At 42.0% G+C, this 11,656-nt stretch overlaps 1 protein-coding gene across 1 annotated transcript; it reads right to left on the minus strand.

Moving 5' to 3' along the window:
* Positions 1-386: 386 nt before the first annotated feature.
* LOC109091354 (tumor necrosis factor alpha-induced protein 3-like) lies at positions 387-11,203 on the minus strand. The gene is made up of 9 exons (XM_042736304.1): positions 10,934-11,203; positions 9,743-10,079; positions 4,981-5,171; positions 4,590-4,731; positions 4,273-4,443; positions 4,002-4,182; positions 2,901-3,790; positions 2,363-2,562; positions 387-2,284 (listed from the first exon to the last, which is right to left on the minus strand). Exons 2-9 carry the CDS (start codon positions 10,047-10,049, stop codon positions 2,024-2,026), a joined length of 2,343 nt encoding a protein of 780 aa, XP_042592238.1. The 5' UTR covers positions 10,050-10,079; positions 10,934-11,203; the 3' UTR covers positions 387-2,023.
* Between the last annotated feature and the right edge of the window lie 453 nt (positions 11,204-11,656).

The raw sequence follows: 11,656 nt of genomic DNA on the forward strand, positions 1-11,656 counted from the left end.
ATATAGTTGAAAAGACGATTTATTCATAAAGCAATCTGTCATATGCCACATTGAAGATTGTGAAAAACATTTTGCTATAAAACTGACAGATTTTGAAGCCGAGACTTTGTTTTATATTAAAAGTACCAGAAGCACAAGCTTGCTATAGGGTGGCTGGCACATAATGAATGCAATCGAAGACGTCAAATATTATTTCCAAGCTGTCCAAGCTAATAGACCCACACATATAATTGTTTTGCTACCAATATCAACACCATTGTTAGTTTATTAATACATAATATACTTAAGTAGTATTTTATAAGCACCTTAGAGTGTTTCTTGTTATAACATGTATTTCAAGCTGCAATAAAGCAAATCAAGTTAAACAGACACAGGAAACATGTTAATGTTTTTCTATTAAAAATAATTTATTCCAGGACCACATATAAATAATTCTTGAAACACATTACAGTTAATATTTGTTGTGAATAAATACCAAAACAAACCAAAAAACAAGGCTTTTCATACGATACTCTATATGAAAGGTTGCACAAAATTTCTATCTTGTCATCTATATTCCTCTAGGTCTATAACTGGAATGTCACTACGTACTGTACGTCAGAAGTACCGTTCCTAATTCCAGAGCAGCTTATTTAGTATTGTGCAAGTTTGTGATGATCTGAACTGACTGATCAGATCCAGTAGTTGAAGAGTAGACACTCTTGAAGTTCTGATTCGACTGCAGATTTTTCTCGTGTGTATCATTTATCCGAAGCACATTTGTGTATAGGCCCACATGAATCTAATTCTCAAGTAGACGAAGCTAAATGTGCTTGCACAATATTGGACTTTAAGGATGGGAATGTTTAACACGGACAGTTATTTCTTCATAAATGATGCCACAGGAGCTAACTTTATCTCTTCTCGTTACGTCTGTGCAGATATTGCAGAAATATTCAAATAGAGAATGTCAGTTTGTGCATACTAAATGTATGCAAAGAATAGACTGAGGCATTGTGTGTTTAAAGGAGAGTAGTGCAACCGAAAGAATGTGGCTGGGCGAGAACGGCGAACGGGGAGTTCACAGATCTAGGAGCGGGCATTTCTTACCTGGGCGTGTTTACATTCAGATTGATTCGTTTTCGCTTGGCTGTTTATCCGGACGGGGATTTCAGCCATCTCATTGTTTTTTTTTTTTCTTGTCAAAATTTTTGACGCTCTTTTAGACACGGCCATTCCCTTCAGCTTATTTTAATTTCATCTGCTCTAGACATCGGGGAGGTGTCAAGTATCTGGTTTTCATTGCACTTAAGGAATTTTTCAGCCACAGAAAAATTAACATATCCATTCAATAGAACAGACCAAGTCATATGAAGTTTAGCAAGGCAAGCACAAGTGAAAAATAGTTTCAAGAGCAAGAAGGACTTGTGAAAATGGTAAACAAAAACATTCTCAAAGGCAACAGATCCGTGCTGCTTGCAGACATCAAATGGTGCAGCAGGAATGGAAATTCGAGCTCTGCTTAGCAAGCTCTCATTGGCACTTAACCTACATTTTATGAAGAAACTATCAAATGCTGTCCTTCGGTGGTCTCTGCATACCCTGTACGTCTTATTCCTGTACTTCTGCAGTCCACAGTGGCGATGTACATCGGATTAGACATATCTTTCGGTAAATTAACTCGATTTTGTCGCTAATCTGAAATTGTTAATTCTTACACATGCTCTCCTCAATTTTTCAACAAATGTTTGCAATTACCCTGTTCGATATAAACAACGGATGCCACGGATGTATGTGACTAGACGTCATTGTGTATCATTAGTTTCTGTATGCTAACATCTCACGACGGTCCTAGACACATGATACAAATGACCAAAACTTCATTTGAGAGGTAATCACCAATTCTACATCACCACCGGGCTCTTTAGGCCCTTCCCAATCTAGGTGGGGGATTTTGGGCAAAAAGTTCCTCGTGTAAGAGAGTTCACCAGCATGCACGCGAACGTGCGATGAACTGGGCACTTTTTAACATCGAACTGTTCTGTCAGCCCCGGTAAATCTGCTTGAAGTGGTCACATTCGTTACAGTAGCCTTGTTTCTCTTGGTTGGCGTAGTGGTCGCAGCCCTGCGTCTTGCAGCGCTGTTTGCTTTTCTCTTTAGGTGCCTGGGCACGGCGACCCTCTCGCTGGCCGCGGCTGACGCAGTCCGGGCAGAGGTCCGTGCAGCCGGGGGAGAGGTTCTTACAGCCGCTACGCCGACACTGTGTCTGGGTGAGCATCGGAGGTGGACGTGCTTTCGTGGCCCGCTGGATGGAAACAACAGAGTTTATCAGAAGAGCCAAACCTTCCCCACAGCAACAAAACCAGCACGCAGGGACACTTACCGTGACGAGAGGCGGGGATTGAGAGCCCCTGCTAGCAGCTTGGTTGAGTCTAGCACTCTGTTCCTTCACAAAGCACTTGTTGCAGTAACCCTCAAGCATGGCCTTTCCCTCGGCGCCGCAGCCCTGACCCCGGCACCGCGGACAGTTCTGAAAGCCTGCCTCGGATGTATGTCTGGGCTGGACAAGAGCGGGGGTGGCCACTGCACAAACAAAAACAGCCAAACAGCCATCACACACTTGTTCCTCTGCTTGACTTGTCTATGACTTGATACCCAAAAGGACAGGCGTGCCCAATCCTGCTCCTGGAGGGCCACTGTCCTGCAGAGTGTTGAACACACCTGAAACAACTAATCAAGGTCGTACTAGAAACTTCCAGGCAGGTGTGTTGAAGCAGGTTGGAGCAAAACTCTGCAAGACACCGGCCCTCTAGGACCGAGCTTGGACACCCCTGCAGTCGGGAAGTGGAGTTATTTCAACTGATTGCAATTTATTGAGAGTTACAAGAAGAACTGAGTGAATGCAGAACAGCTGCACTTACGGTGATTGGTCTGGTAGTCTAGATAACATATAGTGCAGAATCCCAGCTTCTCTGCTGTTCCAAAGAATTGGCAGCCGGAGCGTTTACACTGCCGGGCAGCGGCCGTCTGCCAGGTGTGGCCGGCGGTGCCAGTGCGCTCCGTCTCCCTATGCATTGCCCATACTGAGGCCTCGGTTCTAGGCTCCTGCTGCTGGGCGTCCCCCATCTCGGAAACGGCAGTCCTCTGCATGCAGGGCGGGCAAAGACCGTTAAATATCCTAAAGACCTCCTGTTGGCACATAACGCACCTCTCTGTGTCCCTTTCCCGTTCTCTCTCCCTCTCCCTTTCCTTGTCTCGCTCCCGGCTGCCTGACGCCCACCAGCCGTGAGAGGGGCCTTGTGGCGGCCCATTAGCAGCCGATTGGTTTTGCCTCGCCGTAAAGCAGCGTTCGCACAGCCCGTCATGCTCCACGCTGAGAGTGAACAAGCATCCGGGCGTCTTGCACTTCATGGCATGAGTCTCACTGTAAAGGCTCAGACTGGGGGCCGTAGGGGGTGCAGAACGTGGGCTGGGCAGGACGGAGCGCGCCAGCCTCACTCGGCTCTCGGGGTCCGAGGATGAGGTTTGATGAGTGGTGGAAATGTTCTCCGGCTTGCAACCCGCCTGTCGCTTTTCAAAGCACTCGTGACAGTGGGGTTGAGTGTCCACCGAGACGTAGAAGGTACAGCGGGGTGTGGCACAGCGGATCTCGATGAGAGAGAGTTGGGAGACTGAGAAGGGAGGGGGACGCTGGGATTGGGGGGCCCATAAAGACTCCTTATCCTCCTGCCAGCGCTTATATTCATGGTTGACCAATTGTAGGTAGTCCTCCATCAGGTTCATGTCCTCAGGTAGGTTGCCTTCATCTAGTCTGATGGAGGAAGGGTTCAAGATTTGAAAAGGAACACTGTAAGATCCCACAACTTTTTGTGGTTACATTTAGGAAATGCCTATACATTTATCAGATGTTTTATCAATAGTATCAGTTGGTACAACAATTCCAGAAACAACTGCACTGAAGCAACTTGGGTTCTGGCCACTTAACCAGCTATACTTCACCAAAGAGTGTGTTTAGCTCATACCTGGCTGCAGTGATAATCTGTGTGGGATCGCAGCCCAGACCAATGACAGGGATTTCTATAAGCATTAGGTAGTCTTTTAGCAACTTCTCCTTCTGTTGCTGCTCCTTTTCTGTCAGAAAGTGCACTCGAAGATCTTCAAACCCACCCCTTCCAGGGTTTATCAACGGCACAGCACGGATCTCTGAATGGGTCACAAACATCAAATATTTAAATGCACTGGGGCCAAGAAGTTAGAACACATTATGGAGTAGTGCGATGTCTGGCGGCATACCTGGGCCGCTGTCTTTGATTGTGATCAGAGGTGCAAAGTGCTGGGAGTCATAGCCGAGCACTATGGGATATTTGTAGCATTCTCCTGGAGGCCAATGCAAAGGCAGGTATATGCCCCCGACATTGAGGGGTGAAAAGGAGGAACCAGACTTCATACTTCTAAGTACTTGGTCTGTCAAGAGAAAACAAAATTGGTCATATATTACGGTCATGTTGATCCACTTTGTGTCCAAATCAGTCAGTGCTCCAATGAATAAGTGTTTGTGTAATTCTATTGAAATGCTTCTTATAGAAACATAATTGTATACGGATACATACCTGCAATAACAATAATTGGTCTCCGCAGAATATTTGACAGCACAAAGATGTGAATATCCTCTAAGGAGTCAAATTGTAGGCCATTACTGCTGGACACTGGGGAAGCCATTTCTACAATCTTCACCCATTCCTCCTCCCAGTTCTGAGAAACAAAAAAACATTGCAAATATTTATGAGTTTTACCCTTGTCACACCAAAAAAAAACCCAAAAAGTTCAATGAGGAGTAATGAGATTCTGAAATCCTTCATTTGTTCAGCAAAATCTCTAATGGTAATACATTGAAAACTGAGTCAAGTGTGAGGTTGTAGACTTTTTTAGCTGGATTTATCAGGCTGTTTATGCCACAAAATGACAGATTTACATGCACACTGTGAATGGGGAAGTGCTTACCAAAGTGCTGTATCGCAGGCCAGTCTGAGTGAACTCCTGAGAGTGCAGCAGCTCTGTTTGAAAGCGCATTCTAAAGTTACTTGTATCTGTTTCCTTCAGCACTGCATAAAGAGCCTTTCGCAGCACCAGGTCTGTGTCCTGAACCCCCAGCAGGTACTGAGAGGCTGCGTGGAGCAGGCAGTTCCCATCACCTAAATGACATAGAAACACAGATTACAGCTCAGGACAGTGGCCAGTGAAGGGCTTGGAACTGTGCAAGTTCTCGTGGTGCCACCAGGACGTTATTCTCCTCAGGCCCCGAGTAATTAATCACTAATTTCCTCTGTTTCTGGATGAGCAAACATGGCAACATGCAAACATGCCATTATACATTAGTTGTCCTACCATCTCCTTACATATGCATTATAATGTAGACAAATTTCCCTTGGAAGTGCATTTAGAGATTTGGCTTTGAAAAACACAGGTCACAGAAATTTGTGAAGGAGGTATTCATGCGTTCACAAAAAGGCTACGAAACTTGCAGTTCCTGTTTAAACATCATCTAGATTGTCATAACAGAGAGAGCCTTAGCAACCTCTTGACGTGCATAACATAGCAACAAAAAATAATACAAAGAAAATGAAAAACTTCCTATACAATCTTTGCTTTATTGTTGCGTACCTTGACAGCAATATCTTTATACTTAAAGGTTAGTCCAGCCGTATTTGTCAAGAAGCAAGATTAAGAATGAGATAAAAGCAATACAGGGAATTTCCACAGAGGTGTTAAAAGCAATTTAAAGATATCCATTTCATCTGACTGTGTGCATTTTAAAACAGGACATGTGATCGTATCTCTGCAAAAACAATGAAATCTTCTCCTCATTACACACAAAGCAATTTGGACATGTCAGGCTATCTAAGGAAAAAAAATCTCAAAATTCTCTGTAAATCAATAACTTCACTGTAACTTGTAACTGTAGATCAAAGTGAAGCAAACTTGAACACTCAAAGAGCATGCACTGCAGAGCTGTGCTCATGGCCTAGATTCTGTGTTCTTTCTGATGTTGTGCAACATGTGTGCGCTAGTGCATTCGTGCACATTTGCATGTGTGCGCGCTTGTGTGAAACAGCCTGCGCACAACTGTGAGGAATTTCCCTAGTATGTGATTCTCTGATTAAGCGCCGTAAGGGCTTCACTTCAACTTTTCTTTACCTTGTCTCCTCTTGACACCAGAGCCATGATATAAAGCGTCTGGACTTTCCAGAGAGGAGGGGTGATGCTCTACAGGAATGCCTGCGCCCGTGCCATTTCTAGGGTCGAAAAGGGAAGTCTGAACATATGATCTAGTTTCTGTTCTTTAAACCTGCGCAATTGTCTAAAAGCAAGGGTTGTGCCTGCACCTGCAACCAACACAAAAACAAAATGTTCCTAAGTAGAAGAAGGTTTTAACTGCTCTATAGGTATTTATGGAAACTATTTGTCCAGTGCGTTGTTTTGTTTCTTGTTTCACAAGAGAAAGTTTCCATATGACCCTTAAACCATAGAGGGAAAAAAATACAAACTCCAAAACACCTCCAAATCAAACTCTCATTGACATAAACGAAGAGATCTGAATCTGAATTAATAACATTACAGGGCCAAACACTCTTAAAGTAGTGCACTTATAACAAATACTAACTTAACCTCATTTTTCAGAAACACTTTTCAAAATTATCAGCTTTTCCGGTAACAAATTTTCAACAAGTTGCAGTTTAAGGTCGCATTGATTGAGAATGTGTAGCAATTTCACGTCAGAAAAAAAAAAAATTCATTTGGTCTTTTAAGATTCGCCAATCAGTTGAGTCCTTGCGCATTAAGTCTCTACACACCATTTAACGTTTTCTTTTATTAAATTCAATGTTTCGAATTCAAGTCAAGTTACATATTTTTAACAATATTTCCCGCTTTAAACACCTTCAAAGTAGTAAGCTACTTTTTGTAAATAGTTAGCATTGTAAAATCTTTTTCATAGAGGTAGCTTGACTATATTTAAATACTTTACCGTAAATTATGAGAAAACTTGTCATTTGGGAAGTTACAGTTTCAATGTAGCTTCCCCAAAACAATAGAAGAACAGAAAATGAACACATAAACTGTGGACACAAACTAAATCTGCTATCGTCACCAAATTCAGCAACCCTGGTCAGAGGAGCAAAATGTGGCCTCAAGAAAATGAATAAGCAAATGGTAACACGGTCCACATCTCTTACTTCACTGTCACATGATCAGATGCACTTTAGAGGCCCAAGCTGAAACAGAGCAATTTTAACACTTTTTTAAAAAGCTATTTTACACAAACTATTTTACCTAAAAAGCTTTGGAATTTGGCTTGTCTTGGTAGAAGTGATTATCAATGTCAGTTAGTCCAATCATAACTCATATGTTGTGAAACTGTAATAGAATATAATTGTAATCGTAAATAAACACTATATAGTGAATAAATATATGCTAAATACACACTAATGGTAATCAGAAAATAATTAATCCCGTCGAGGAAACAGTAGACCAATGCCACAAGCAATGATCATAGGTTCGATTCCCAGGGAATGCATGGATGAATGTAAATGTACAAAACACAACCCCATTAAGACATAACCTCCACCAGATTATTGAGCGCACTGGCTGATTAATGAGACACTTTATAAATGCATAACATCGGTAAAATACAACACCAGCCCAAAATCTCTCATCATACAAAGATGCGTTTTCTGACCTAGGACGTTGTTACATTCATGTGGAAGGATTTTTTAAGTATCCCTACTTTAACAGACACAAAAATTAGACAAATACAGAAGTTTTAAAAGAAACATAAACCTAACCCAACCATACGCCATTCCAAGTGGATAAACAGTTAGGATTTAATTGAAGTCAAATTACAACACTAAAACTTAAGTCTTATTTAACTTGCTTCAAAAAAGCTATTACTATTATTACAGATATTACATTTATTGAGGGTTACATTTACTCCAGTTCCCCTCTATATTCGGTCACGGGTCATATCAATGCCATCCGTTTTAAACAGCATGTTCCAGTCTGATGCTTTCATAATCCCATGTGACTTAAAACAGGAAATTCCTGTTTCATTATGAGGAAAAATCTGTGCTGTCCAGAAACACACAAAAAAATTTACCAAAATACAAGAATGAGACACTATCCCCTACCAGGAACTAGCCATGATCAAATGACACATTATACTGTATAAAATACTGACACTTACAAACTAACAGCGCTTGCTTGCAGACTATTTCGGACAAATGTTTGTAAAATCTGCATTTACCTAATTTCAGTTACAGTAACTAGTGACTGTACCATGGAGCAACAATGGCAAGTACAGAGAAGTTTCCCTGGCAGCATTACTCATAAGAGAAGAGCAGTGCGTCCTGACCCTGAGTGAGCAGGAGAAACGTCAGAGTCATAAAGCGCTCACTGTGAGCCCTGCATCACGCCACGGCCCCTTAAATCAAATTGTGCTGTAGAATTAAGGGGGAAGAACATCAGTGTGACAGACAGGGCAGGATTTTCCCGTCTGCCATGAAGCCCTCATGTGCCAAGCATTTCAAAAAAGCACGTATTCTTTTTTAAGTGGCTTTTTAAATAGCTGCTGAGTACGATAAAGATACCAGATGAGATGTACATAAAAACGGTATTATGATCTGAATCCTTATTTTATACAATGAGAGAGGTTACCAGACAAATGAGTGACCAAATAATGGCCTGGCCGATAGGGCTGCACGATGAATCAAATTTCTAATCGCAATTACAAATGTGGATGCCACAAGTACAGAACTGTTCAAAGTCCATGTTATTGTTATTCTGCATGCTTAAGATGTTTTTATTTTTTACCTTTCTACATGTTATCTTAAGTTGTTTTCTATTGTTCTAAGTTTAGTTTTAGTATAACATTACAATAGCATGCATATATATATATATATATATAGAAACCAATCCAATTGTTGAAAGTTGACATTTGAGGCTTAATGATACTATAAAAAAGCACTAAAAGTTTTCCAGTTAGAGTGTTTTCAGTTTGTTTATTTTCACATAAATCTATGGCATGCAGTTGCTTCAAACAATGGTATAAACATCATTCAATTTAAATTGTGAGAATCGTAGTTTATAATTGCAATTACAGTTTCAAGAGAATAATCGACAATTATGACTTTTGTCATAAAGCCTCAAATGTCAAATGTACATCGGATTGGTTTCTTCTTTAAATTCTAAAAAAGTACAAATATAAATGGTATTATAATGTTATCCCAAAACTAACGTTTAAATAATGGTAAAAACCCTTAAGATAACATGTAGAAAGAAAAAAATGCATCTTAAGCATGCAGAATAACATAAGTGGACTTTGAACAATTAATTGCTGCTTTGAACGATTAGGTATTTGTGGCATCCATAATTGGATGAATTAGAAATTTGATTAATTGTGCAGCCCTAAAAATATATATATATATATATATATATATATATATATATATATATATATATATATATATATATATATATATATCAGCTTATTGCTAACACTTATTACAGACCATTTCATTAGAAGAATTAGTGTATCAGTGTTTCAGATCAATAACGCAACATTAACATAAATTGACACGAATGGTTTCTCACGGGAGTAAGAATCCAAGTGTTTCTAATGTCAGCGTTTGAGAAGAAAACACTTTATTGGAAGGAAACGCAACACACAGAGAGCCGCTACTTCTAGCTGATAAAATCACAGCATAGTTACCGTTGGTCCTCAGCGGCACCAGCTTCTTGACCTCGCGGCACCAGTTCAGCCTCTTCTCCTGCTCCAGCGAGCTCTGCATGGCCCGGTCCAAGATGGCCGCCTGGATGACCTCGCGGAAGGCCTGCGGGAACTGGCTCATGCGGATCATCTCCAGCGTGTAGCGGTGCATGCTGCGCAGGTGATGGATCAGGCCGCCGCTGGCCGAGGGCTTGACCACATCGTTGGGCACCCGCTCTCTGATTTTCACGGCCTTCAGGAGGTTACTCACAAACAGGAACTTCGGCAGGAAGTTCTGGCCCTGAGACATGGTAGTCTGGAGTGGGGAACCAATCTATCTCTGCGAAAGAAGACATGAAACAAACACACCATTGTCAGAGGCGCTCAACCCACGACCATGTGCTACAAAGAAGAATTTCCCCTCCACCATAAAGGTGAAGAACTGAAAGACAGATCGTGGCCCCTGAAAGCTGATGGTGTATTCCAGACTCACGGTAAAGGGCTCTTGAGGTCAGATGAGTGAAAGGCGAAGATCTTTATTAGTCCACCCCCACAATGAAATTTCCAAAACTCTATCAGAATGGCCTAAAGATGGGCTCAGACACTGTGACTGGAACCTGGCGGCGTTAAAATGCCATTGACTGCAAGGGCACCATTTATTTGTCTCAGCTGCCGAGGTTCTTTAGGGACAACTTATTCTGAACGCCAAAGCGACAGCGTTCCCTCAAATAGCTCTTGCGCGAAACGTTCGCAGCGTTAACGCCGTGGGGAAAGCGACAAAGCGGCGTCCAGTTTTATTAAACACAAAGCAAAACGGGGACAATAGAGACCGACGCGAAAAATATTGTAACATCAGTTGCTGACGCTCGAATTACGTAATTGACTTGACAGAAGCCCTTAGACAATGCAACACTGTAACACTCGAAAGGAAGCGATGTGTCCCCATGGCAACAATAGAACGTTTTCTTCGTTTAATGTTTTAAATCGCCGATAAGTGACGTCTTCGCAAACAATGGCTGTCAAATCCGCGGCGTTCAAGACCGTATCCGTCCGTACGAGACAGACAGACAGACAGACAGCCGTTTAAGCGAGAGACAATACCGGAGAAATCAGCCCCGCTCGGTTATGGATTCAGTCTGGACACGGTATCAGAGAGGCGAGGGAACAGGCGGCGATGAATCGCACAACTCTTACCTGTTCAATATGTCGGTATCCACCAACAAAGCCCATAAGATGCTCTGGCTCTACTGCTACTTCACTCCGTCCACTTTAATCGTTCATGGCGCTCTTATAGAGATCCACTGGATTTCACTGCTCGCACGAGACGCGTCCAAAACACGGCCAAGTCTTTACTCTAGTTCAGACAGCCCGATTGTAAGCAGTACATAAAAGCCAGTGGGGATTTCCATAAGGTACTTTCCACTTTCACAATCCATTATAAAAGCGTTATCTTCGGCTTATCCGCTAGGGGCGAACAGTGGCGTTCTACGCTTACGTTACGTCGGGGTCGATGACGTAAAGCTCGACGTTTGTTTTGCCACACCCATAGTACTGGTGGTTAGGTGAGGTATGAGCTGCATCTGAAAACTTAGGCAGGTGACTTGCTGCCTCTGCCGTATCAGGCAATGACTTTGCAGGCAGAGTTTTTGCACGAAGGCACCTCATGAAACTGATTTTGGACAGGCTTCTTAGGCAGAGTAATGGTTTAATGATCTACAGCAAAATATAGAGAGCTTTGGTGATAACTAAATGGATATTTCATTACTGCAATATTAATTTCTCACTAGAAATGACATAAAAAGTGGAAAATGTTGATCAAAGACATACATTTACACACAAACTTTCAGACACCATCTTTATTTTTTGGCTTAACTGTCACAGAATGGAAGGCACAGGATTGTGGGATATCAAAGGTGG

Source organism: Cyprinus carpio, chromosome B13 (assembly GCF_018340385.1).
Source record: "Cyprinus carpio isolate SPL01 chromosome B13, ASM1834038v1, whole genome shotgun sequence".
Classification (NCBI taxonomy): Eukaryota; Metazoa; Chordata; class Actinopteri; order Cypriniformes; family Cyprinidae; genus Cyprinus; species Cyprinus carpio.

What these genes read in the sequence shown, in the direction of transcription:
- LOC109091354 (XM_042736304.1), bottom strand. Translation starts at nt 10,049, where the DNA reads ATGTCTCAGGGCCAGAACTTCCTGCCGAAGTTCCTGTTTGTGAGTAAC. An exon ending in CAGATTATCACTGCAGCCAG is followed by an intron (nt 3,791 to 4,001) that starts GTATGAGCTAAA and finishes TTCCTCCATCAG; the next exon opens with ACTAGATGAAGGCAACCTAC. An exon ending in AGACTACCAGACCAATCACC is followed by an intron (nt 2,563 to 2,900) that starts GTAAGTGCAGCT and finishes TTGTTTGTGCAG; the next exon opens with TGGCCACCCCCGCTCTTGTC.